The sequence below is a fragment of the Eptesicus fuscus genome, chromosome 13 (assembly GCF_027574615.1).
Source record: "Eptesicus fuscus isolate TK198812 chromosome 13, DD_ASM_mEF_20220401, whole genome shotgun sequence".
Lineage (NCBI taxonomy): Eukaryota > Metazoa > Chordata > Mammalia > Chiroptera > Vespertilionidae > Eptesicus > Eptesicus fuscus.
In genome coordinates this window covers 39,121,295-39,149,129 of record NC_072485.1, presented here as the reverse complement: position 1 = coordinate 39,149,129, position 27,835 = coordinate 39,121,295, and the positions used below count along the sequence as shown (strand labels likewise).

The following is a 27,835-nucleotide window of genomic DNA, read 5'->3' as shown; positions in this document are numbered from 1 at the left end:
AGCATCATAATAGTATCTGCCCAGGGTATGCTGCAGACCCAGGGAAGCTGAACTGACACACCATTTGGGCAAACCAACAGAAGCAGAGAATGTGAATTCCTTTCATTATTAGAGTACATTTAACAACCCTGAGCCAAGGGCCAGGAGCCTCACCCTGCGTCTGCTTCCCATGTGAACTTGGGCGAGACCCTGCCCTCTTGGAACATGGACCTCCTCACCTGTACATTGAGGAGGGCTGGCTGAAGTGGGTCCCCTCACATTCATTCCAGATCTGCTGCAGAAATGGGATTCCAGTCCTGCCCCTAAATGCTGCGGGGCTCTGTTCTCAATTTGTCCCTGTAAAAAAATGGACTCATGTCCTGCTTGGGGCCAGGTAAAGTGCCCCAGAAGAACTTAGCTCCCCACGCTTACTCATGTGTTGTGAAAGGAGCCTATTTTGAGGACTCCTTGGTGATGTACCTACAGGCTGGTGGTGTTGTCATGGCAACCCTCCTACTTCAGTAGCTATTTTTTTTAATGTGTCAGAAGGTGGGGGTGGAGAAAGCGGGCCATTGGGGTCCTCATCAGTCACCCTGATGGTCCTGTTTATCGTTCCAAAGGGTGAGGAACATGGCATCCTAAGAGCCCCACTTCCTTGACCTCTCCTCCCAGGACTTTCCCTACTTCCTGAAAACCAAATGCTTAAAAATTCAGGTCTCCAGAGTAGCCCAAGGAGGGGCTTGTAGTCTGTTAGGGAGGCCTCTTGTTGATAACAATTCAGTAGTAGAGTCTAGCAGAGCACAGAAGGTCCAGGTTGTCAGGACCTCAGATTTCAGCTGATCTCACCTAAAGTCCTAATTTAGTGCCACTGGGGAAACTGAGACCTAGGATTGGAGGAGGCCCAGGGTCCCTGCGTCTGAGGAGACTCGGGATGCTGGCTCCCCGCCTGTATTCTACGCAGGAGGCCCCGAGAACCAACAAGCAGGCTCAATCCATTGAGCCCAGGCGGGGGGGCTGGTAGCCAGGCCAGTAGCTTCCCAGCCAGCACCCCCCCCCCCCACAGCTGTGTGTTGGCTTTCCCCTGGGGCTGGATATCCCAATGGCCCTGTTGTACGGACCCCTCATTTGCAAGCCAGACTCTTAAAGTGGGAATTATTAGTCTTTCCAGAAAAGAACTCACCCGTGTGTCAGGACCCGATAAACAGCTGGCTAGTGGCCATAGGGCCCCTAGGCACCAGCTGCAGTCGGTGGGAGGAAGGGGAGGAGTGGGCCACAGTCTTCCTGGCCTTCAGGCTGGTGTCCAGAGCTCCTTGCCTGGCATTCCTGGTCTTTCATGGCTCCCTCTTCACTTTCTCACCTAGACTCACACACTCTCACACTCACCTTGCTCCAGCCTGGCTGAGCTACTTGCAGTTAATTCCTCAAACCTATGCTCTCTCTCTTCCAGGCCTTTGCACATACCATTTGCAGGACCAGTACCCAGGGTCCTGACCCTGCACCTCCTGTCAGCCTGGCAAACGCTTACTCAAACTTTACATCTCACCTGCCCCATCACTTCCTCCAGGATGTCCTCCAGGGGTTAAGGGTCTTCCCTGGCCCTGACTTACTCTTTGTGCCTAATTAGTCACAGCCCTGTCTCCTGGGGCTGTCATAGCTGGGGCAGGTGGCCCTGGGGCAGAGCTCTGCCTCCAGCAGATGTCCCAGAAGCAGAGGCAGGGTCTGCAGCACTCTGGTGCAGACCTGGTGTGTAAAGGGTACTTAGAAAGCACTTGTTGAATGAATGTTAATGTTTGGGCTCCACCCCTCTCTTCCTCCCTCTAGAGCAGGGGTTCTCAACCTTTCTAATGCCGCGACCCACAGGCTGAGACCCGCTAGCAGGGTCGCCTAAGACCATTGGAAAACACAGATATTTACATTACGATTCATAACAGTAGCAAAATTACAGTTATGAAGTAGCAACGAAAATAATTTTATGGTTGGGGGGTCACCACAGCATGAGGAACTGTATTAAAGGGTCACGGCATTAGAAAGGTTGAGAACCACTGCTCTAGAGCCTTCCACTGCTACCCTGCCTTTAACACCCTCCACCCCCTCCAGCTGGAGGAGACCTTTCCCTCCTAATTCCCCAGAAAGTTCCATGTGACCCTCTGTCATGGCCCAGGTCAGTTAGCTGTGGACTGGGCTTATCTCTGTTCTTGTCCAGGCCCTGTTTGTTCATCTCAGTCCCGGCGAGCATCCAGACACTCAGCCAACATTGATTGAGCACTTGCTCTGTGCCCAGCACAGGGATCCAGATAAATAAGACATGGTCCCTGAAAACAAATGCGCACTCTTTCTCCTAATGAGAAGGGCTGAGTAGAGGGGCGAGGTCGGGCATGTGGGGTGGGTCAGCCCCCAATAGCAAGGAAGGTCTCTAAGGGGCCAGCACTCTGCCTGGCTGGTGCTGAACCAGTGGCCGGACTGGACTTGCAGATGACAGAACTCTACCTTCGGGGAATGCAGGCAAGGCCAAGAGGGTGCGAAGACTTCTTGGTGGGAAGGAATGTCTGGCTGAACATGTGAGATGCAGAATGGGGACAGTTTCATGGGCAAGTCTTGCAGAAGCCTGGCCCTGGACTCAGATTCTAAAATAATAGGCATGACCCTCCAGAGCCACGACTGACTCATCATCACGTGTGAAGTCCCACTGAAAGCTACCTGGGGCCTGGAAGGGAGCTTGCCTTGGACCTTGAAGATGTGCCATCTCTTTGGCACGTGGCCTAGCTTCTGGGACCTCCCTGGGGCTGGAAGGGTCATCAGGGCTGTTGGTATGTCCACCCTCTGCCTCCATGCAGACTTGCACCCAGTTCTTTAGAGTAGCTTGGGGTGACTTCCTCACAGTCTAGGGCAGAGCTTAGGTCCAGGTGGGCCCCAAAGCCACGGTCACCCGGGACGTGAGCAGAATGATTTCCCACTCACAGAGCCCCAGAGGCTGTTCACATCCCTGTGGCCTCACTGGCATCCTCCTAGGTCTGTAACAGAATGCCACACACTGTTTGGGCCTTTTCCATGAGTTGTTTAGATTCTTCACAACAATCCTGGATCATAACTAAGGAGGACACTGAGTCTCAGACAGGGCCAGGGACTTTCAGGATCTCCCAGCAGGTCAGAGGTCAGAGCCAGGGTTTGAATCCCAAGTCTGCTGACGCCAGCACCGCGGCTCCAAAGCGGGACAGGGGTTGCTGTGCCCATTAGACAGGAGAGGACACCAAGGCTCACTTATTAATTACCCGGCATTCACATGAAGCTCTTGCCTGCACATTATCTCATTTAATTCTCACAACAGTCTGCCGAGGTAGGTATTAGCTCCACTGTACAGATGAGGAAACTGAGGCTTGCACAGGAAGTGACTCACGAAAGCTTTGCCTCCTGCGAGTTAGGGCCCAGATCCTCCTGACGCCCAGCTTCCTGTCCATTGCATCTTCCCAGGCTGGCGTGAGGGACCCCCTCCCCAGACTTCGGTATGGAAGGTGGGTGGAGGAAGCAGTGCGGGCTGTCCGGAGACATGACCTTGTGCTCCTGCCTCTGAATGGAGGCTGGCTGTGCTCAGAGCCTCCTCTCCACCGGTCAGAGGGTCCTCTCACCCCTCTCTCTAGCCCATTACCCCCAGATCACTGCTCTTCATAGCTCACTGCCTGACACTACATCACACCTTTATGTGTAGGTGCTTTATCTCCCCGTCAGCAAAACTTAAGGCCCTAACAGGCGAGACTTCCTCTGCTGTGTTCACTGCTGCTTCCCCGGTGACTAGGACTGTGCTCCCGGCTTCAGTCTTGTCTCTGGCCCCATCCAACTCCTCAGGCAGCCGTATTTTGCCACTCTAGCCCTTTCCGACTTCTCTATCCTCCGCTTCATTTGGGATAAACATGAGCCCCCATTCCTGGGTCCTAGGACATTCTGTTTGGGCCTCCCTCCGAGTCTGCTCCGGCAGTTGACCCCAACCACTCTCCTCCTCTTTGCCTCGCAGACTTGTTTGGAGCTCGGCAGGGGCTCATTGTCTCCCAGAGCCTCCCTGTCACCACCCTCGATGTTTTCCCTCTTCATAGCCCACAACTTTGTGCTCGCTCATTGTTCATACCCCTTCCCGCTCTGATCGCTGATGGAAGCAAAGACGGTAGCCATCATTCAATCACGTAACAAGTGCCAAATGCACCTCACATGCCTTTTCTTCACTTAGTCTTCCCAACAGCCCCATGGGTTGGGATTATTGTCCTCAGTTAGCAGATGGGAAAACAAACCGAGAGAGGCTAAGTGGCTGGTCCAAGGTCCCAGAGCCATGCAGGGGCCGAGCTGGGCCAGGGCCCTTCTTCAGATTGTGGGGATTAGAGGTCAGACCCTGCCCCCTCGGGCTTGTTTGAGAGGAAACCCTGTGTTCATCAGCCCTGGGTGTGCTTCCCTGGTCACTCTGCTATCAGATGTTGAGCAAGGAGGTGTTCAGACATACCCACCCCCACCCCAAGCTGAGCCGAGGACCGAGGGCTGTTCGGCCCCACTGCTGTGAGCAGCTCCGGCTTAGCCCGTGCAGCAGCAGCTCAGCTTGTAGGAACCGTGGGTGGGGGTGGGTGCTCACATTCCTTGCACAGCCAGTCTACAGGAGAATGTCCCCACTAGACTGGGGCATGGAGTGGACAGAGCAGACAGCCCTCCATTGCCTGGGGGTGTGTTCCGGGTGTGGACTGGCTTGGTTTGGGGATCAGCCCTCAACAGCGTGACATCGTGGAAATGAGGGACTCAGAGCCCAAATGCCTGCCTGCCTTGAGTCCTGGCTCCCCTATCTCCTGACCTCAAGCAAATGGTTTAACCTCGTTTGCTTCACCTTACTTCAGTTTCCTTCTCTGTGAAATGGGGTTCCTGCCTTGTCTGCCTTCCTGGGGAGTGTTGTGGACAGAGAAGCCCCATACGGATATGAGGGGAGGGGATTCCGGGTGCGAGAGAGCTGCTCTGGGCCTCTCTGGCAGCTCCACACCCTCTGGAAGCCCAGAGAGGTGAGTGACTTGGCCATCTGCCCTCCCCCAGCCCGGGAGAGAGGAGCTGCATAAAATAAGCGGTACCTGGGAGCAGCTATTTGAATTGGCTCTTGGGAATTTTTCTTTAGAGTCAGCTTACTCTATGGTCTGCCTTGTCTCCCTCCATGAAAAAAGGACATCTCTGTAGGTAGGGCTTCTGTTTCCATCACAGGTGGGAAACCCGTGCTCAGGGAGGGTGAGAAGCTCACTTTCTCTGCCTCCATCCCATCTCCAGGGCCCTCAGTCGAACTAGCAGGCAGCCCAGTCTAACTTGGGCTTCTAGGCCTTCAACCACCTCAGGGGCTTCTGGGTTAGTTCATTCATGTGCTAAACCTCTAGGAGCTCCACTGTCACAGGCCCTCCATAGGGCTCTGGGCACACAGAGGAGTTAGGTCCCAGCCCGGCACTCAGGCGACACTGGCAGAGGAGGATGGCCACATCAGTAGACACCGGCTGCAGTGGACTGGTGCCGAGAGGGTGTTCAGAGCGCCGTGTGCCAAGGGAGGCCGAGGAGGGGTGCCAAGGGAGCCGATTGGACTTGGGACTTTGGGTAGTTGCTGAGGCTCCCTGCCAGCTCCACCCAGGACTCAGTGTGAAGGTGGCAGTGGTGGCATCTGATTGCAGCATTGGCATCCAACTAGCTTCTGCTGGACCCCTCCCAGCCACAGCTGGGGCAGAGGAGGTGCTGATAGATGAGCGGTGAGGACTGGCCGAGGTCTGGGGGTGCCCAACGGAAGCCCCACCTCCTATCTGCTAGGCACCTGAACCAAGACTGTTGTAAGGTGGCAGGTCTCTAGGTTGTATCCTCAGGAGGGTGGACACCAGCGTCCACCCTCCCTACCCGCCTATTAGAGATGGGGAACTGAAGCCCAGAGAGGTGAGGGACTTGGCCATCGTTAACGCATCGTTGACAGAGCTGGGACTGGAACCCCAAGGCCCACTGCCATTTAACCTGCAGCACAAGATGCCTACTCCTGGCTGCCCTCTGAAGGAAAACAAGTCATTCATTTCCCCTGTCCACTCCCAGCCTTCCCCCACCTAGTTGTGGGGAGACGAGAGAAGGAACTTGGGGCACCTGTAGCATAGAGACAGGATGCAGTCCTGAAAGTTAGGGCTGACTCGAATCCAACTCTGCCACCCTCAGGTTTAATGACCTTGGCCCTGTCACTTCCCTCAGCCATTTTATCACCATCAAAATGGGAATGATGATGCCAAACTCCCAGGCTTGGTGAGGAGTTGGAATACTTTGGAAGTAAGTGCTTTGGAGGCCCCAAAGCTTTATGGGCCATGTGGGCAGCATACCTATCACCCGGCATGACAGGGAGGGAGCCTGAGGAGCAGCCAGAACAGAGACCTGCTTTTCTTCTTGCTCAGCAGACCTTTCTAAGTGTCACAATGACCATGCCTGGGATCCCAGATGTGGATCAGACCCAGGCCTGGCCCTTGTGCAGCTCCCAGTGTGATCGGAGAATGGATTTGTAATCAGCAGCTAGTACGAGGTGAGGGGTGGTAGAGCCCAGAGGGAGGATTGCATTTCTCTGTCTTATTTCTCCATTCAGCTGGCCTCTCCTGACTTTATCTTCAGACAGGTTCTCTCCAGGGGGGCTGGGCAGGGGGCGAGGCGCAGGGGGGTGGGGGGGGGACGAGGGCGGAGGGTGGACGTGGGTGCAAAATAGCCTGACAGTTCCAAGCTTGCATGGGCCTTAGAGTCTATCACCTCAGTGAAGGAAAGATGACCTCTCTCCAAAGGCTCACCTTATCTGGGTTTTGAAAGAAGAGCTGCCTTGTCTCATTGTCAGGGGGGTCATCAGGTGGGCAAGGCAAGGAGGGGCTTCCTAGACAGAGAAGCAGTGACTCGGTATTTCTTAGGCCCACAGGGGGCTTCCCCTGGGGCTGGGGCTCAGCACCACGGACCGGCCAGCACCTGGGGCTGGGCTCCGGGGTCAGCCAGGTCTGACTCTTGCGGACAGGAGGCAGCCGAGCAGGCCCAGGCCTGAGGAACGAACGCAGTGGTAGCTTCCTCCTGGACTCCCACAGGGACACCTGCCATTCCTCAGCGGACTTCGATTTCCCACTTTGTTGCAGAGCTGGCTGTCGGCCGTAGTTGGGACAAGGCTGGGTGGGAACAGACTGGATGGTGTGGGGAAAGCCAACTTGCTGTGGGGCCTGGGGGAGTCTCTTGAGCCCTCTTCTTCCTCTCCAAGTCAGGATTGGACAAGACGGTCCGCAGTTCCTGCACGCTGCCCTTATCTCATTGTCAGAGGCCTCTGATAGGCTGAGCAGACCCAGGTCTTTTCAGTTGTTTCACTGGGGGGTATATCATCAATGGGGAATCGTTACATGCTTCTTCCCCCCACAAGCAGGAGAGCTCCACATGGTGATGAGTGATGCCAGGTGGGTGGCCCTGACCCAAAGGCAGGGGCTTGACCCCAGCCCTTTCCTTAAGTACTGCTCAAGCTGTTGGCCTTGGGGTCCTGTTTGCAGTAGGAAGTGGCCAAATAAGACAATGACTTATGTCCTTCCCTCTGGTGCCTTCCCCCCCTCTTTCCCTCCCCCGCCAGCATCGGTGGAGACCCCCCAGCTCCTCCCTCTGCCCTGGCCCCCATCCCAGACCTGCCCTACCTGAGACTTTGGACTGAGGATCTTGCTAAAATGCACATTTTGATTCAGCAAATCCAGGCTGGGGCCCCAGATCCTGCATTTTTAAACAGCTCCCAGACCACACTTTGAGTAGGAAGGTGCTCGAGTCCATTCTGTCTTCTCTCCATCCAGGGCACCCAGCCTGCCCCAGGCCCAGGGCTGGGACTTTTCCTAGCCCTTAGCCTACTCCTGGCTGCCCTGCCAGGGCCCCTGCTTCACTTCCTCTGAGGAAGTTCAGGAGGCAGAGCCAGCTGCTAGGGGGTGAGTTGGAAGGCCAGCCCTTGGACCAAGGGTTCAGGCCTATGCTGGGGCCTCACTTCCCTGCCCCATGTCCCACCCCAGGTCCTGAGCACAGCCTACCCTTGGACCTACTGTGTCCCATGGGCACTCAGCACCTGCTATGGGGGAAAGGGAGGTGCCCTGAGCAGGCGGCAGGAATCCTGGATTCCAACCCTGGCTCTGGTGCCTGGATAACCCAGTGCAAGTCAGTGCTCCTCTCCTCAGTCTCCCTGGTGGTCCAATTGGGCTCTTCTAGAGACTCCGAGGGCCCTCAGTCTCCAGGATGGGCCATCGGGAAAGTATGGAGGTGGAGAAGACCTGTGGTCGTAGGATTTTCATCGAGAGAGGGTGAAGGAGCAGTGATGGGCCAAACCTCGGGAATGCCTCTGTGGCCCAGCCTCTTTAGTGATTTCACATACTGCCACGTCTACCACACGTATGCCTTCGGAGTACTAGATGCTACTGAGCACTCAACATGCATCATATCCTGTCAGGGAGCCCTCATGGTCTTGCCTGGGGTCACAATAGTGAGTGGAACCAAGATCTGAACTGGCATCTGAGTCCTGCTGGACCAAGCCCCCTCCCTCTAATCCATCAGAGCAGGTAAAGAGGACAGGACTGGTGTGTCTGCCTTGAGTTACCTGTGTTCCTCCTAAAAGTCAAAGCAATTGTTGACTTTCAGCTGATGAGCATTATGTTCCTTTCTAAACTCTGCTGTGACCTTGTTGCTCTACAGATTTTGAGGAAATGCAAAGGCTTGAGTTAAGTCCCTAGACCCCTCTCCCTCCCACTCCCAGCCGTAGGCCAGTGTGAAAGGTCATGATAGCCTTAAGGACAAGATTGTGATGTAGTGCCTGGAGCCTGGCTGAGTGGGTGGTGTGAAGGAATGTTTGACTACTACCCAGTAGGCACTCAGTGAAGATACGGTGAGCGAGGGGCATGCAGGTGGGGCTCAGCAGACATGGGGTTTGAACTGTTCCACTCCTTTGGCCCAGCTGCTGGAAGGAATGGGGTATGGGTTAGGGAACGTCGCCCATGCCCTCCCCCAGTGCCGCCTCTCTTGCAGTCACCAGGCTTTCTGGCCTCACTGCCCCTCAGTCACTGAAGTCCAGGGTATCACCCTGGGGGGCACAGCCACAGAGCCAATTAAGTGAGCATACCTTGCCCTAACTTCCAGGCTTGGCACATGCTTGGCAGTGAACATAATTGCAGCCCTCAGTGTCCCAGGCTGCCTGAGCTCATTGGCCAGCAGGTCCTTTGCAGAAGCAAAGGCTCTGGCCTGATTCCTCTCTGGGCCCCAAGCTTTGAGCACTGAGATGAAGTCGAAAGTGCAAATCCTTCTGGTGGTGCTAGTGGTGGTGGTCTTGGTGGTTTTGGGGGTGTGGGCAAGAGGCCTCAGCTCCTTGGAAAGGTATCAGTCCTGGGGATAAGGGCGTGGGGTAGGGATTCCGAGTGCTCAAAGTACAGCTGGAGAAAAAACATTGCAAATCGGATGTTGAACCTCTGTCCTTGGCCTCACAGTCACAGATAGCAAAGGTTAAATATTTGTAGTAGATCCAGATAAAGGATACGGACAGGAGTTTGATGGGGGTGGAGGGAAGAGAACTGGCAATTATGGAGAGCCTCCCCCAGCCTCTTTGGCTTCCTCATTTGGTCTCCAAAACCCTATGCGGGGACACCATTCCCATGGGGTTTGTATAAACACTGGGGTCCAGGGAGGCATGTGAACAGCCCAGAATTGGTAGCTACTGGGTGGCAGGGCTAGAATTTCAACTCACGTGTGTGTGAGTTTGTGGCCCGTGCTCCTCTCACATCTAGCAAGGTGCCTGTGGGAGGCGGGTTGGTGCTGGGGACGCTGAGGCTGGAGAGAAGGGGGGCAGCAGGCTCACGTCTCCCCCCGTCTGTTGCAGGCACCGGCTCCAGCATCCTCTCTGCCCTCCAGGATCTCTTCTCCGTTAGTTGGCTCAATAGGTCCAAAGTGGAAAAACAGCTGCAGGTCATCTCGGTGCTACAATGGGTCCTGTCCTTCCTCGTGCTGGGTAAGCTGGGGCTTCGGGGGGGGGGGGGCAGGCAGGGGCCACCTCCCCAACGTAGGTTAGAGCAGGAGCTCTGCTCTGCAGGGGTCGGGGAAAGAGCATCCTCCTACTTACCACCTTTGGGATCCCAGGTTCAGTGCTCTGCCCCTCGGCATGCGGGAGGACTCGGTGAGAGTCAGTGGGAGGTGGTGGTATGGTTCCCATGCTACAGATGGGAAATCCAGGTCTCAGAGAAGGTAAGTAACTCGTCCAAAGTCACACAGATTTGAATTCACATCTATAGGACCGCAAAACCTAATGTTTTCCCCATGGGCCACCTGCCTCCAGCAGACCTTTTCTGGCAGGTATGTTGCTTTGCCTTAGGGTGCTGTGATGCTGGGTTTGAGCCCCCCGACTTTACCACAAACCAGCTCTGTGCCCTTACGTAGGTTCTGAGCTGTCTGAAAGTTAGTTTCCTCATTTTGAATGTGAGGAAAATGCAGCCCAATTCACCTGGCTTTTGTGGAGATTCAAGATAAGGAACGAGAGCAGCTCGTACAGGGCCTGGTCCCAGTGGGCCCTCACTCACCCCCTGCTGAACACAGTCCCCGGCTGCTTCCTGAAGCCCACCCAATGCCCCCTCCTCTCTCTCAGCACCTCCCACATCAGTGCTTTGGTCGCTGCTTCTGCAAGTCCTGGTTGATGCCCCCTCTCCCTGGTTGCCATCCAGACCAGGGGCAGGACATCACCGATTGTGTGGGAAGAAGAAAGGCCCCATGCCTGGGGTAGGCCCCGCCCTCCCAGCAGCCTCTTCTCTTCCCCAGGCCCCCGTGTCACTAGCATAATAAGTGGCTTTCCCAGCTCACAGGCAGACAAACCTGCTGCAGAGCAGCATGGAGTACATTCCAGCACCTGTGGGCGAGTCCCTGTGGGTGGCCACCCTTCAGGACTGTCTCGTCTAATGGGAGGTACCAGGAGTTCCCCTGTCAGCGCTGAGCATCTGTCCTTCCAGGGGCACAGGGGCCTCGGAGACCACGTTTCCAGGCAGCTCTGTGCCGCCCCTCCCTCCCTTTGCAGGGCAGAAGAGGGGTGGGACAGAGGTGCTTCTTATCGAACCCCCACAGTGTACCAGGCACCAGCTCTGTCTTTCCTTGACGTCTCACTTCATGAGTGAGGAAATAGAAACTCACGGAGGGTCCGTGAGACTCTGAAACAGCTGGTCTTCACCTTTAGACCCAAGAGTGGACTTTAGGGGGTCCACGAACCCCTAACATTAAATGCAAAATTACATGTGATAGTTTGTGCATATTTTTCTGGGGTGAAAGGCAATTGCTATCCCCACATTCTTACAGGGGTAGATAGGCTCAAAAAGAGAAAGAACTACTGGTCCAGGGAATAGAGCCAATTAAACTGGCTCCCTCTGGGCTCAAGCCCCCATCTCGGCCTGCATGCGGCTACTTATTTGGAATCTTAGAGTAGAGAGCAGTGTGTCCCCTCCATTTTCAGGCAGGAAGTAGGGGCCCAGTGGGGGCAGAGCCTTGCCCAGAATCACAAGAGAAGGAAGTGGGACCAAGAAAAGACACCATGGACCCCAGCCTCCCAGATCCCTGCCTCTGATGCACCAGCTCCCTTAGTCCCCATTTGCACTGAGGAGCCACCACTTTCCCTGTTGTTGTGGGTCAGAGCGTGGCTGATGGGGAACTGAGCAGCTGGTAGAACCCCAGCCCACACAGCACGCGACAGTCACTGGCCCCGAGCTGTAGGTTAACAACCTGTCAAACCTAACCACAGCCCAGAAACCGGCCCAGCATCTTCCCAACGCCCTCATGTAGGTGGGAGCCACGCCCGGTTGGACGGACAGGTTGGCTGAAATGCTGCTAATTATTGCCCTGAGCACCCCGCCTCTCCCTCCCGCTGCCACCCAACTCTGCTGGCAGAGGCTGCTGTGGCCCCATCGGCCTCCCTCTGGCACAGAGCCACTTCACCATTTTTCTGTGTAGACTCCTCGGGCATTCTGATAGAGGCTGTAAACTTCTCTCGATGCTTTTAAATGTGTAATACTAAGTACATTGGGTTTATAAGGAAGCCATTGATAGAGGAAACCGAGGATGTTGAAATATAAGTATGCACACATGAAGAAATCAAATTAGACATATAGTAACCCATATGTGCTTTTTATTATTACAGTAAATAGATCTAGCAGCAGGACTGATCATTACTCTTGATTCTTAAGTAGTGATGCGAATAAATGATTTTTCAAGATATCCGTACCTGCTATAAATGTGACGAAAATGCCTTTGTTTTCTATTGGTGTCACTGTCAACAGCGCTGCTAATTCTACTGTGGTCTCTTACATTTGTACATGAAGGAAATACTAAATTTCCATAAGAGATGGGTAAAAATTAAGATGTCCTTTTCCCCCATCCAAGTCCATGAGTCTTTTGATTGGACACGGAACTGTGTGTTAAGTCCTCTTCACACGCCGTCTCATGTAATCTTCCCAACACCCTATCAGGAGGTTGAGGGTCAGGGATGGGCGGTGGCCTGTGAGTAGCAGGGCCAGGGTTTTATGGAAGAGCATGTTCGTGCTCTTCACAGACCCTCTGCTGCCTCTCTGCCCGCTCACGGGCCTCCGGGTCTCAGGAGCTTCCCTGAGATGTGCGGGGCGGGGGAGGGTGCAGGTGGCCCTGAGCCGTCCACACTGAAGCCGGTGGGGCCTTGAAGCAGTTGTTTACGTCTCCGGGACCGCAGTGCTGGTTCCTCTGTAGCCCGGTGACCTACAAGGATAGAGCAGGGAGCCCATTGTTCGGAAAGTAGGATTAGGCTCTGATAAAGGAAGGTCATTCCATGGTTTAGTTCATTTTTGCTCAGTAAGCCTATCCTGTGTTGTTTGCTGGGGCTGGAGAGGTTAATCTGACCCAGTTCCAGCTCCCAAGGAGCTCAGAGGCTCAAGGGCCATCTGCTGGAAGGAGTCTGGTGGGGGAGGCAGACGATGAGTGCTGTGAGAGGGGCTGTGGACACAGGGGGACCAGGGGGAGTGGGACCCCCGCTGAGAAAGTCCGGAACTAGGAGACAGTCTCCAGACTCTCCACCTGTTCCCTTTTCCTCCATCCAGGCTGCCTTAGCCCCAGAGTGAGGCTAGTGGGTAGGGATTCCCACCTTCGCAGAGAGCCCAGACGTCTAGGGTGGGCCTGGGGCTCAGCCCCTCTAGTCCTGCTCCCCCTCAGGAGAATTAGCTTTGAGGACAGCAGGTTTCCAGGCTGCTCAGCCCCTGGCCGGAACCTCACTGCCCGCCCAGGCCCACCTGGAGCGCCCGCCTGGCTTCTTTCGGAGCTTGAATACCTGCTGGCTCTTTCCCAGGCCTAAGCAAGGGGACCAATGGCAGACGGCTCAACAGTGCGCGTGAGTCTGTCAGTGGCCTTAACTTAGACATGGCCATTCACCAAAGTGCTTCGCAGTTTGCCTTTAACAGGGTTTTGTAGGCTGCAGATGCTTCCCTAGAGACCCATCTTCCCTGTCTGTGATGTCACCCTCCCGAGCTGGTCCTGAAAAACTGGACGCCTGGTCACTCGGTGTTCACTGCCCCTCCCCGGACAGTTGTGCTGCTTTCAGCCACCTTGGGGAGAGGCTAGCTCAGGAGTCGAGAGCAGGATGAGATTCTGAATGACAAGGGGCTGCTGTTTTCCTGCCCTGAGACTGTGGAGAGTCTGTGTCTGCCCCTGCCCTCTCCCTTGGGAAACCAGGGGAGGCTCAGCAGGAAGAAGAGAGTCTGGCATCCGGAGCCAGGCAGCCCTAGAGCGCCCCGGCCAGCAGAGGGTGGGCATACAGCAAGGGCAGTGGAGAGGGTACCGGACGCAGGCCCGCTTCTACCAAGCATGAGGACCCGCTGCGCCTGGCTCTGTGCCAAGCGCTAGGGGGCAGAGAAGTTATGGCCCCCTCGGGTAGAGAATTCAGAGGTGAGGTCCACATGGGGGGATAGTCTCATGTTGGGGAACAGTCTTGAAGTCTGAGCGTCTGAGGCTGGGAAATTGGACAGATCAAAGCCTGCTGAGGGCATCTAGGGTTGAGCCATGAGGTAAACCAGGCTTGGCATGGCCTTTCCTTCTCTCCATGCCAGGTGCCAGGTTATTCAACCTTCTGGGTAGCAGGCCCGGAACAAAGTGAACACAGGAAAGCTGGCCCCAGGCAGGCTTCTTGGTATCCTGCTGGGGGGTTGAGAGGTGGGGCTGATGGGCTCTGGGCTTTGGCCTTGGGCCGCCTGGCACTTCCTCACCTTGGAGGTGGCCAGCCCTCCTCCTGGGGCAGGAATCCTCCGCTCTCATGTGCCTCTAGTGGCAGTCTGGGGCTTCTAATTTTTGGTCAATTACTAAAGCCTGGTGCAGATTATGGTTTGAATCCTGGCTCTGCCACTGTCTTGCTGGGTGACCTTGGGCAAGTTACCCTCCTACCACCACCGCTCCGGAGCCTCAGGGTTCTCATCTCTAAAATGGTGTCAAACTCACCCTGCCTCACACCGAGACAGTGGCTCAGCCCATGTCCTGGGGTGTGGAGGCACTTGGTGGGTCCCTCCCTTGTCCATAGTAACTGTGCTGGGCACTGGGGTGGGGAGAGCACGCAAGGAGAAGACAAAAAGAACGGCTCTAAGCACAGCTTCACAAGAAGCTGAGGTTCATCTCCGCCGCTATTGCCGGGGCAACACGGAGCCCACCTGTCCCTCAACACCAGGATCTCGGAGGTGCCCTTGGCCCTGATTCCTCCCCAGGTTATGCCCATGGCCTTGGTTGTGCCTAGCTTAGCACCATGGTAAATGCTCATTCAGTCGCTTGGTGAGCCTTTGCCCAGGGGAGACCGAGGCCCACCCGGGGAGGACAGGGCCTGACCTGTGGCCATCGTCCTGCCCACCAGGAGTGGCCTGCAGCGTCATCCTCATGTACACGTTCTGCACCGACTGCTGGCTCATCGCTGTGCTCTACTTCACCTGGCTGGTGTTTGACTGGAACACGCCCAAGAAAGGTAAGGGCATGGGTCTCCTTGCCCCACACCCTCGCCCTGGGAACCCCCTTCTTGCACAAGCTGGGGTTCCTCGTTGTGGGTGTTGCCTCTTTTTACTTAACATCTACTGTGTAAAATACACTGGGCTAGGCCAGGGAGTGGGCGGGGCGGCGGGGGGGGGGTAAAAGCACTTCAAAGGAGCCATCCTGGTCCTCATAGGAGCTCACACTCAATCAAGGGTTTGCGTAACACGAGGGTACGAGCATGGCCAGGGGCCCAGTGGGAAGGAGGGGGGAAGGAAAAGATGCTGCTTGGGGGGGACAGTCACCCACTGTGTTTCACACTGGCTGTGTCTTGTCTTCTTGCCCAAACACCACCCTCCCTGATTCCCACGCCTTCCCAACACTGCGTTTTGTTCTCTGGAAGGTGGCAGGAGGTCACAGTGGGTCCGAAATTGGGCTGTGTGGCGCTACTTTCGAGACTACTTTCCCATCCAGGTAAAGATTTTTGTGTATTATCGTGGGAGGGTGGGATTGGGTGGGAGATCCGAATTCAAGCCTTAACCTACCTATCCACAGTGACCACACATGCTGAGGTGAACCATGTGACATCCCCCACTATGAGCATCTGTTTATACTCTTCCCCAATTTATGCAGGATTTGAGCGATTTAGGATGCATATAATGTCATACCAAGTAAATAGAAAAATCAAGACTTGGGGGAAAAAATACTAGTATGTAAGCCATAATGGTCAACAAAGTTGTGGTTGAACTTCATCATTAGCTCTAAGCTTCCTGGCAACCAGGGCAAAAGGGGACACATGATAGTTGTTGGCTCTTGTTTTCGGAAAAGAAGAAGCTTACTAGTTCCTCGGGGAAATAGGACTTGTTCTGGTACTTGGGTCTAAAAGATGTTTCAGACACTGAGATCCTGAGTGATATAAGGAGTAGGTGTCATAGCAGATATCATGGCCATTGTGTGTCTGCCTTTCTGTGAATATTAAAGGCATAACTTAAAATGTGAGGGCATTTATCAAGAGCAATACTTAAGAAGTCCAAGTTCATCTGGCCCGCACCAAGGATAGCACGGAACCAAGAATAACAATAGGTGTGAGGGGCTTTCTTTCTTTGGGAAACTCCTATGGAAATAGCATTTCTCTCAGCCAGTCCCAGGTGGGTCACTGGCGGTCATGGCCATGGGAATTAAGGCCCAGGAAATGTGATGTGCAGTAAAAGAAGAGGGAGACCCTGGTTCCTCAAGTGCCTGGGGAAGGCTTCTGGAGAAGCTGCCCCTAGAACTCCATCCCAAAGATAAGCAGCACCGAAGAGGCAGCAACAAGGAGAGCGTAGGCACCCCAGTTTGAGAAGAAGCCTGTGGCGTGGAGACGGAGGGTCTCGATTTATTGGGAGACTTCTAAGTGCCAACACATCCCCCTCCCCCACCATGAGGAGTCTACTTTAACCCTCCTGGCACTCTATAAGGGGTACTAACTTTATCCCTTTTTTTTTTTTTTTTTACAAAGAAGGAAACTGAAGGGCAGAGTAGCAAAGCTGACTGAGGCTAGTGAGGGGTGGAGCCAAGATTCTAATTGCTATCTGGCCTCCAAGTCTGGGCTGTTGCCACCACAGCACACTGCCTCCCTGTGCAGCAGAGCCGTGGGGAATAAACTTGGGCAGCCACTCAGGCCTCCTGCAGTATTGGAGGACAGAGGCGGGAAAGGCCCAGGCTGACCCTGGGCGAGGCACCGTCCCTGCAGGGTTCAGTCTCCCCTTATGAAGCAAGTTTAGACCAAGTTGGACTCTGGGTTTCCTTCCTGCTGCACCATTAGCTGCTCTGGGACCCCCCCACACCGGTCTTCTGAGCACCCGTCTTCTCTTCTCTGGGGCCAACCTCCAGGTCCTGACAGAATTAATGGTGGCGTGGTCTGGCTGTCGGCCTCGTCTCTGTCCCCCTGCCTGTGGTCTGCAAGCTAGCTTGGCAAGGCAGAGGCATCTGGGTGCATTTGGGTGACTGGTGGATTGTGGGTGAGTCTAGCAGAATCCTGAAGGTTTTTCCTGCAGGGGAAAGACCTGTCTGGCCAGCTCACTCAGCACCCCAGCCCCGGCACACCCTCGCTGCTGAGGTAACCCACTTTAACCTGAGAGCAATGGGGTTGGAAGAATAGTGGCAGCATGTGTGGCTGTGAAAGTGTGCATGACACAGGGTGGTGTGTGTTTGCTGTCGTGAGTCAGTGACTGAGACATCCTGGCCTGCTGCCTGGGGGAGGTGGCTGGTTGACCCCCACATTCCTCCACGGCACCCAGTATTATGTGTGTATGTGTGTGTGGGGGGGGGAGGGGTTCCCTGGGGCCAGCTCCTTCTGTCTTACCCATCTTGAACCCACTTTTACCAGAAACGTCAAGGTCAGGGTTCTCACTCCTCCCTTTTCCTGAGGATTCAAGGCAGTTGTTGCTAGGAGAAGGTTGCATCATAGGAGAATGTTGCATCATTTTGGAGGTGAGGAAACAGTCCAAAGAGGGGCAAGGACTGGTCCAGGTTGCACAGCGAGTCCACCCCAGCGTTAGCACTGGAATCCAGGCTCTGGGTTCCTTCCCACTGCATTCCCACTGCTTATTTCTCTGGGAGAGATTCAGTCCCGGATTTCCCCCATTGGATTGAGCCCCCGCTTCCTGGGTCTCCCTCTCTCTGCTTTGCCATTTGAGACCTGGGTTGAGTTCTTGCTCTGTCACCCCATTCACTGAGCATCAGATGTTGCTCCCCGCACAGTGCTGGGCATGGGGACACAGACAAGTCAGCCCTGGCCCCTGCCCTCAGGTGAGCTCACCGTCTAATGGATCCTGCTAGACTTTGTCACTTTCCGCTCCTGGGACCACAAGCACACTTTATCAAGCTCACTGAGCCTCATTCGTCTCATGTGCAAAACGGAGCTGTACACATGATAAAAAGTGGTAAATTATGGTTAATTGTGAGGAACTGTGGACTCTGTTCTCCCTACTGGGGCCCTCACCTAAGGGGCCAGGCCCCAGTGTTCAGAGTGGCCTGCCCCTTGGGAAGCCTCCTGAGGCCGATCACCCCCCCAACCCTGCTTACTATTGGTCAGAACTGGCACAGGCAGATGTCCTTGCCCAGTGATCTTTCTTAAAGAGACAAAACAAAATCCAGTGCTCTTGTCAGACATTTTTTCCAAGAAATCAGCTGGGAGCCACAAGATGAGTTGGAGCTGGCCCTGGGACGCCCTGGGGCACGAGGACCAAAGCCACACGGGGCCTTAGGCCGGCCAGGGCACGGAATCTCGCCTTGGCTTTGCTCTTTCCTGCAGGTGACCTTGGCCAAGCTCCTGCCCTTTGAGGTCTCAGGCTCCTCCTCTGTGAGAGGTTTTGGCCTTGGTGACCTGACATCAGGGCTGATGCTCTGTGGACTCGTGTGTGACCCTCCTGTCTCCCCCCTTTCCTCAGCCTCTTGCCAATGGTTGTGTAATAATTTTTAGCTGTACTTAGTACCCATCCGTCCTCTCTCCCTTCTCGGTGGAGCTCTTTGCTCTTTGCTCCCAGAGCAGCTCGGCTGGCCCAGAGAGCATCCCTTCCCTCAGCAGAGGTGGGGCTCACGGGTTAGCAGCAGCCACCAGGACTGCTGGCTGCCTGGGAGAGGAGTGGGCAGTGCCTGGGTATAGGCAGGATTTCTGGAGAGGAGACTAGGAAAGACTCTGAGCTTAGAATCCTCTGTTTGTCCATCTGCCTCATTTCACGGATGGGCCTGCTGAGGCCTAGAGAGGAGGGACTGCCCCAAGTTCACAAAGCGAGTCAGTGTCCGGGCTGGTATAGGAACTCAGGCTGTCTGCTTCAGGACCCAGGTTCTCAGTCCTGTGTTTCTCTGCCACCGCGCCCTGCTGTGTGAGCTCAGGCAAATCTCTGCTCTTCTCTGGTTCTGAGGTGCCCTCTCTATGGTACCAGGGTGACACAAGCCTATCTGAGTGCCTTTCCTGCCCTGACAGGCAGGGTGTGAGGAGTGACTGCCAGGAATGTGTCCCAGGCTCACATGAGCCAATAGGCCTGGCCTGGCCAGCCCCGGGGACTGAGACTTTGCCCTAGGAAACAGTCAGGGGACACAAGGGCAGGCATGTCAACAGAGCCTTTATCGGCAGTGTCCTCTCTGCAGGATGGACACTCTGTCCAGCCCTGAGGGGCGGAGAGTGTGGCACACAGAGACCAAAGCTGTGCCAGATGCCTGCATTCTCCTGGGTACCGCACAGTGCTCCAAGGCACCTCGTTTCACCAAATGCCCCACCAGGCAGAGGCTGGGGAGACGGGGAAAATGATCGAAAGAGCCACTGGGTGACAGACACATCTACAACCTAGGCCCCAGGAAAACACAGCTGACTGGCTTCATTAGAGTTTGTCTCAGTAAAATAATCAGCCCAGCCTCTGTGGCTCTGTGGTTGAGTGTCAGCCCACGCACCAGGAGGTTGCTGGTTCAATTCCCGGTTAGATGTTTCTAACCCTCTCCCTTCCTCTCTCTGAAATCAATAAAAAAAACATATATTTTGTAAAAAATCTTTATTGTTGAAAGTATTACATATGTCCCCCTTGTTCCCCCATTGACCCCTTCTTGCCCACCCCTGAATAAAAACGTATTTTTAAAAATGGTAATCGGTAATGTAGGTAAAAATAAGGTATTTATGGAAGCATTATTTTTTCTTTTTTAAGTAATTCTTTATTGTTGAAAGTATTACATATGTCCCCTTTTCCCCCTCCCATTTACCCCCACCAGTCTCCCCCCCCACCACCACCACCCCAGGCCTTCAGCACCCTATTGTCTGTGTCCATGGGTTATGCATTCAAGGTCTTTGGTTGATTATCTCCCACCCACCCGCCCTCCCCTGCCTTCCCTCTGAGATTCCACACTCTGTTCCATATGGAAGCATTGTTTCTGAGGGAAGTTTTGGAAGCTTTTTAAAGGCCCATCAGTAGGGGGTTTGATTATAGTTCCATTACATGTAGCACAGCTGCATGGTAGAATAATACAGCCATGGGGAGATATGGCTGAGGAATTTCGATAAGGAAAAATAGATAGGGTATGATAATACTTGGTTGGAAATTATATAAAAATGATACCAACCATATGACCTCAATTTTGTGATTTTTTTTAAAAAAGTATGTGTATGTTTGAGTAGAAAAAGGACTCAACCCAGAGTGATTTAGCTGGACAGATGCTTTTGATTTTCTTTTCTTTTCTTGAATTTTCTGTATTTTGAAAATTCTCTGTGATATTCATTATTTTTCTAATCCGAAAAAAAAAAGTGATGCTTTCTGAACAAAATACCAGTACTCTCCACCCCTCTCTGCACCTTCCCTCCATCGTGTTTGTTGTAATGCTGGGTAGGTGCCTCTTGTTGCTCAGGGTTTAGGGAAACTTTACACCAGCCACCCCACCCTCCAATCCTAACCCCAGGGCAGGAGGCAGCCCCTGAGGAAGCCAGTCATTCCTCAGAGCATCCCAGGACAGGTTTGTTGAAAGTACCACAGGTCAGCTGCCCCGCTGCACAGCTGACCTCCCACCACCACAGTGGCTGGCACAAGAGCTGTTCTTGCCCTTGTCCTTCCGGCATCAGAGCCCAAGTAGAACCTGGCTGCCTGGAAGGAAGTTTCCATTCAGGCAGGCTGCACTGTCTCTTCTCCGGCCAGACTAAGGGACTTGGACTTGACCCCAGTGGGAACTAGAGAGGTACAGGGATTGCATTGGGTTTTAGAATAGTCACTCTGCTGTGGTGAGGAGGATGGCCCGGAGGGAGGGAAGACAGGAGGCTGGCTGAGCGCGAATAAGAGGACCTGGTGTATTTGGCTGGAGAAATATAAGGGGATCAAGGGAGAAATTTCCCCTCCCCTTCCCGGGGATTTGCAGTCCAAATGGCAGCTGACGAGCACCTGGCACTGTGGCCCCAGGGATGAGGAGTCTGAGGTCAGGTGTGGAGAGTCACTCCAGTCCTTGAGGCCCAGAGTCCCCGGGGGTATGGCAAACCCAGTCTCTCCTGGACCTTCTGGGTGTGCCTCAGGACCCCCCCCACCCCCCACCCCCCCCCCCCCGCCGGCCAGTTTCCTCTCACCCAAGCTTTTCCCTGCAGCTGGTGAAGACCCACAACCTGCTGACCACCAGGAACTACATCTTTGGATACCACCCCCATGGCATCATGGGTCTGGGTGCCTTCTGCAACTTCAGCACAGAGGCCACGGAAGTGAGCAAGAAGTTCCCCGGCATCAGGCCCTACCTGGCCACGCTGGCTGGCAACTTCCGGATGCCCGTGCTGAGGGAGTACCTGATGTCCGGAGGTGAGACGCCACGGCTGCTTATCCTTACTGTGCCCCACTGTCAAGACCGGAGCCTCTCCACTGAGCCAGATGGCAGATTGTCCGGGAAGCCAGTACACCACCCTGGTCCCCTGCTGAGAGAGGCAGCCTGCTGCAGGCACTGTGGGTCAGGGCTGAGCAGCAGAGCTGTGCATAAGTCTTCAAAGATTCAACTTGGATAGCATCTTCCCTAGGAAGCCTTCTCTGGCCCCTTTTTTGGGTACCCCAGCCCCGCGCTGCCCTCTGCACAACCTGATTGTTGTCCATGGCACTGTCATTGTCCCCCTTCCCCTCCCCCGCACCGTGACCCCCCGCAGCCTGATTTACTGGGCTTCCCAGCACCTGGCATCAGCCTGATAGACTTAAGACCTCAGGCAGTATTTGCCAAATGAATGAATTACCTAAACAACCTTGCATCATTATCCCCATTTTACCGATAAGTAAGCCAAGGCTCAGAAAAAGAATAGCTTCGATAGGGCCATGGGACTTGGAAGAGAATGGGTTAGGTCTGGGGCCCAAGTCTGCTTATACATGACTGTGGGGGGTAGACAGTGCCCCCATGGGCAGCCCCGACGGTGTGTCTTCTCCTCCTCCCAGGCATCTGCCCTGTGAACCGGGACACCATAGACTACTTGCTTTCAAAGAATGGGACCGGCAATGCCATCATCATCGTAGTGGGGGGCGCAGCCGAGTCTCTGAGCTCCAGGCCCGGCAAGAATGCCGTCACCCTGCGCAGCCGCAAAGGCTTTGTGAAACTGGCCCTGCGACATGGGTAAGTGCCTCCGTGCGCACACACACACACACACACACACACACACGCACACACACACACACATGTACACACTGTCCGCAACTCCTTGGCTCCTGGAGGCCCAGAGGCCAGGAAGGCATAGGAGAGAGTTCACTGTCCTGTGGCGGGGGAGGGGAGCTTAGAGCCCAGAGGTTCAGGCCAAGTTGTCCAAGAATAGCCTTGGCGTCTGAGTAGGGCAAAGGTGAGGCCTGTGTCCCCTGAGCCCTCACAGGTGGGCTGAGAGGCCAGGATCATACATAGGACAATGCCCTGGAGCCCAACCTGTCGTGCTGCTTGCAGAAATGAGGGTGGCGTGGTTGGACACGGCGGGGAGGCTTCCCGGAAGGGCGATGCTAAGGGCAGGGGGAGAGGAGCTGGGCAGCTTGGGTGTCTGTGACCTTTTCTAGGAAACCAGAGGCACATTCTGTGTAGCCACCGGTTCAGCGCATGTCACTGGACAAAGCACATTCACTTCTCAGTCCCCTTGGACGCCACAGCCACCCTGCGGGTGATGACGTCCTATTTTCCACGTGAGGAGACCGAGCGAGGCTAAGGGGCCCAGTAGGGGTCACGTTGTAAAATGCAGAGCTAAGCTCTCTGGACTCCAGGTGCACTGTATTCTTCCCATCTCTGTGCTCTGGGCAACCCCAGGAGGAGGGCTTTGGGGTGACAGGCCTCCAGCAATGGCAGACCTGGAGTGGGAGAGGATGCAGCCTGCAGTCACCCACAAGTTAGGGATGGCACTAACCATTTGGGCCCCACCCACCGCTCCTCTCTGTCCTCTCAGGACCTTACCTCGGGCTCTAGAAGAGGCTACTCTGCAGGCCCAGCCTGTGCCAGGCAGTGGGCACACCATCATTCAGACCCAGTCCCTGTGTTCAGGGCAGGGGGCAGTATGAAGGGACAGACAGCGACAACACGGTGTGTTGAGGGCTGTGACGTGGAACTGAGAGAGCCCTCGGTTGGGTATGGGACAGGGAGAACTTTCCAGCAGAGACAGGCCTGAAGGATGAGAGAGAACAGGCATGCTAGAGCAGGGCCCTCCACCTTCCCTTTGCCTAGTGCTACCAAAGTCCTGATCTGCTCCCCAGTCACCAGCAGGGGGCAGAGGGCCCATCTAAACCTGGTAGTGAGGGGACACATGTTGGGGACCCCCCGGGTGGTTCTGGCACAGCCCTGTGGGAGGGGAGCTCGGCTAGTGTCCAAGGCCTCTAGGACTGACAGGAGGAACTGAAGCCAGTCACTGGGGAGTGACAGGCCCGGCCTCTCCCTTCCAGAGCCGACCTGGTTCCCACCTACTCCTTCGGAGAGAATGAGGTCTACAAGCAAGTGATCTTCGAGGAGGGCTCCTGGGGCCGATGGGTCCAGAAGAAGTTCCAGAAGTACATTGGCTTCGCCCCGTGCATCTTCCACGGCCGAGGCCTCTTCTCCTCTGACACCTGGGGGCTGGTGCCCTACTCCAAGCCCATCACCACTGTCGGTGAGTCTCCCTACTTGAAGACCCTGAACTTGGGGGGGGGGGGCCACAGCTAGTTAGTGGTGGAGTTAGGATTCATATCCAGGCCACCTGGCTCTGCTGTCCATGCTCTAAACCATGAGGACATGTGGGTGCTGCCCTAGGGGAATTATTGGTGGAGGTGGGGGTGGGGTGACGGGGTAAAGTTTTATTCCTGTGAGCCAAGCTGTGCTAACAAAACGAGACCCAGCAGTTGTGTGTTTGCAGAGCCCAGCAGTCTATCAGGGAAGATCCTGTTAGAGCAAAGATCAGCAGGGGGTGTGAGTGGGATGTGCGGCATGCTCTGGGGATCATAGTGGACCCCAGGGAGGAGGTGACTCTTAGACTGTTAGCTGAATAGGAATTATCCAGCAAAAGAGGTGGGAGGAGGGAGTTTTTGTCAGAAACGATAGCCTAAGTGAAGTTCCTGAAGCAAGACTGTGTAGAGTTTTGAGGAACAGAAAGAAAACATGACTGGAGAGCGCAGTCCTGTGAAAAGTGTTGCAAAAAACTGGCTGCACTTGGCCTTCAGCTATGTTGTTTTGGGTTTATTTGGGTTTTCATGTAGAGGATTCCAAAGAATTCTCTCTTGTAGGGGTGTGTGTGTGTGTTAATGGTTCACAAGCTGGAGGTCACACAGGAGCATGTGGGCCACAAGCTATGGACTTGAGGGGCCAAAGCTCACATAGATACTTTGAATGATCAGACCCAGGTATTCTGTTTTGTACTTTACACAGAGACTGACTTCCTGCATTTCGGGTCACATGACCTAGACTCTCCCATCCATCTCTGCTCTCTGTGAGGCAGCAGAGACATTTTCATGCTTGGGGTGGCTGGCCAGGGATGGGGTCCTGTGGGCATTGGGAAGGAATCGGTTTTCACTTTAATAGTGGGAAGCTGGGACGGCTGTGGTGGGTGTGGTTTAGCCTTACTTGCTTGGGAATTGAGTAGGTGTTAAGGAGAAAGGCGGAATTTGTCTGTGAACCTCCTCCTCGCAAACAGAGCACAGAGGGACCAGTACAGGTGACCCGCGTAGAGGAAGACAAGGTTATGGTATTGATGGACAGGTCTCTGAAGCTGGTGACACCAGAGGGGGGCCCCAGTCTGGGGGCTTCGAACTCCAGAGATCCCCATGATGGAAGCTGTGGAGGCTGTGGTGATGGTCGGCGGGCGGCTCCAGGCCTTCTGAAAGCATGGAGTGCAGGTGTGGGCTCTAGGCTCTGACCAGCTGCTTCAGGAGCTGAGAGACCCCACCCTCACCTTTCATCTGCTTGGCTCCCCCAGGCCTGTGGTGGTGGGGAGAAGCCCAGGAGATGATCATACTGCTCCCAGCAACCTCTACACCCAGGAATGAGTCCATGGGAGGGAGGGGGGGGGCGGTGTTAGGAACCACTCCCTGCACCCTCCTTCCCAATAGATACTTGTTAGTGGTCACGACATGCCCCTTTATCCCAATAAACATGACTTCAGCCTCGGATATATATATGGTTTGGGGGAGGGAAGGTTCGGATTTGCATTTTAAAGTGATCCTTGGGACTTCTGGATAGAAAATGGATTAGAAAGGGAAAAATTGGAAGCCACAAGACCACTCCAGAGGCTTTTGGGTAGCCCGTGGCTTGGATCGAGGGAATGGCAGTGGAGATGGAAGAGAACTTGGGAGAAAATCCAGAAATGTCTTTGACAGAACTTGGTGATGAGTTGGGTATGGAGATGAAGTAGGATTAGGAAATAAAACAGTGCCCAGAAGTATGAATGTTGGTCTCCTCTCCCTCTCCCGCCTTCACCACACTTCTCAAACCATGTCATGGTTCACAGAATCCTCAGCAAAGCCCCCTGAGGAAGGATCCCTGGGTGACAGGTGAGGAAACTGAGGCTCAGAGAGGCAAAGCGACTTGCCCAGGGCTCTCCCAGGAGCTCCCGGCTGAGTGCCGTGGGTGCAGCCAGGCCTCATCCCCCTTACTGCCTAGTGGCTCTGTGGCCTTGGGCAGGTCCCTTCCCATGCCATGGGGCCTCAGTCCTCTCATCTGCAAAAGGACATCCTCAGACAGAACAGATTCAGCACAGCTCCTGGCACATATGGTCGGCACGTAGCACAGGGTCACTGCCATCATCATCATGGTCAACGCCCAGGGAGGGTGGGCCCAATGGCATGGACTAACCAGAGGCCTCTGCCCCATCCCTGCAGTGGGTGAGCCCATCACCATTCCCAAGCTGGAGCACCCGACCCAGCAGGACATCGACCTGTACCACGCCATGTACATGGAGGCCCTGGTGAAGCTCTTCGACAAGCACAAGACCAGCTTCGGCCTCCCGGAGACCGAGGTCCTGGAGGTGAACTGAGCCAGCCCTCCGGCCAGCTGGCGGGAGGAGCCCGCTGCAAGTCCTTTTCTACCGCGTTCTCGAGTGCTTTTTGTTCTGTAAATGTGGAAGTGTCATGGGTGTCTGTGGGTTATTTAAAAGAAATTATAATAATTTTGTTAAACCGTGAAAATGGTTAGGTCTTTTTTAGGAAGGAAAACGCTTGAACATTTCAGGCTTTTTCACTTCCAGTTTGTGCTGTTCTAGGTGGTGGCGCACACCTCTGGGCCTTTATAGTTTCTCAACCAGCCCCTCTCCTTCCATTCCTGAAATTACGGAGACGGCGCGGTCCGGGCTGACCGGGGAAGAAGGACAGCCGTTAGGGACCCGGGCCGGTTAGGTGATGTGCTCTTTGCCCCTGGAGGATGAGGAGCAGAAGCCGCTTCTGACACAAACACCTCTATTCCCCACTACCTTGGCCTGACGGCAGGACTAGTCCCTCCTGCCCAGGGGAAGCCCTGCAGGCACCGTTGTCCCCGTTTTGAAGAGTGCAGTGATGAGCATCTGGACTGTTCCAGCTTCCCACATCCCCAGTCTTTTCACACGGAGCCTGGACTGGCCTCCGCAGAGACGATGGGGGCGGTGATGAGCCTGTGCTGGGAGCAGGGCTATCCCAGGCATACCATCTCTTGGATTATCCAGCTACCATGTCTGGTTGGAGTGACTGGTTTTCCTCAGGGGGCTGGTGACGTGGACAGAAGCCCATCCTTGGCCAGAAGCCCATACTGTTTCCAGTGGCCTCGTTTTGCTTACCCCACACCCCCAAGTGGAGGTGTGAGGAAGGGGCCCCTCTTCCCGTGCACAGAGGAGCCTGGCCTTCTGAGCATCAGATTGGTGTCCGGATAGGAGGCCCCCTTACCCACGCCTCAGGTGTGTGTGCCTTTTGGGGAGGATGGGGGTCAGGGAGGAAACCCAGCCTGCCTTCTGTGTGTTCTGTTTTCTCTTGACGAGATCATTGTACCATGTCAGACTTTTGTATATTCCTAAACAGATAAATAAAAATGAGCGTCCTCTGAGTTCTTGCTGGGGCAACATCTGCATCTCGCCCCTGGCACTTGGGGAGACCATAGCTACCTGCCAAGGCCCCTGCCCCTCGCCCCTTTGGCCCACATGGCCCGGTGTCATGTGTTATCTATTGCCGGGTAACAAATCAGTCCAGCACTGAGTGGCCTCAGACAACACTGTCCACAGCTTCTGCGGGCCTGTCGTCGAGGTATGGCTTAGCTGGGCCCCCTGCATCAGGGTCTCTCGCAAGGCTGCAGCCAGGGTGTCCGCCAGGAGGATCCACCTGGAAGGTCATTCACGTGGTTGTTGGCAGAATTCACTTCCTCGCTGGCTCTTGACCAGAGGCCGCTCTCAGTTCCTTGCCCTATGGGCCTTTCCATAGAATCCCTCAGAGCGTGGCAGCTGCCTCCATCAGAGAGGGTAAACGAGGAGCCAGAGAAGAGTACAGGCAGAAGTCACAGTCTTTTATAACCTGATCTCAGAAGTGATCACCTGTCACTTTGGCCGTGTTCTCTTCATTAGATACAAATCTTGAGGCCCAGGTCACACTCAAGAAGATTACAGACGGAGTGACTACCGGGATGTTAGGGGGCCTTGGAGCCCCCTCACAGCCTCCTACCTCATGTGCTAAAGGGCTGCTGTCCAGCTGCAAGGTCCTGGAAAGGCTGAGCTGGAAAGGTCCTTAGGGATTGCTCACACGGTGTTCCTCGCCCCTGGCCTAAGTTATCCCACGAAGGGGAAGACCTCTGGCCTGCTGTCACTCTAGTAATTTCATGTCACATCCGGGTCTTAGAAGATGCCATCTCTCTGTTCTGATTCCATTCAGTTCAGTGAGTGCTAAGCACCTAGGAACCCTTCCCAGCTGAGACTAACAGACCTCATTCCAACTTCCCTACT

At 54.8% G+C, this 27,835-nt stretch overlaps 1 protein-coding gene across 1 annotated transcript in view; it reads left to right on the top strand.

The window, feature by feature from the left end:
* The window catches only part of DGAT2 (diacylglycerol O-acyltransferase 2), a gene marked incomplete at its 5' end in the record, with an annotated part of 32,553 nt that extends 5,604 nt beyond the window's left edge, over positions 1 to 26,949 (top strand). The window contains 7 exons of the mRNA XM_008150053.3: positions 9,854 to 9,982; positions 14,864 to 14,971; positions 15,377 to 15,447; positions 21,068 to 21,272; positions 21,888 to 22,062; positions 23,358 to 23,560; positions 25,761 to 26,949. Of these exons, the coding sequence (XP_008148275.2) occupies positions 9,854 to 9,982; positions 14,864 to 14,971; positions 15,377 to 15,447; positions 21,068 to 21,272; positions 21,888 to 22,062; positions 23,358 to 23,560; positions 25,761 to 25,915 (1,046 nt within the window). The remainder of the gene's footprint in view (positions 1 to 9,853; positions 9,983 to 14,863; positions 14,972 to 15,376; positions 15,448 to 21,067; positions 21,273 to 21,887; positions 22,063 to 23,357; positions 23,561 to 25,760) is intronic.
* Positions 26,950 to 27,835: the final 886 nt, after the last annotated feature.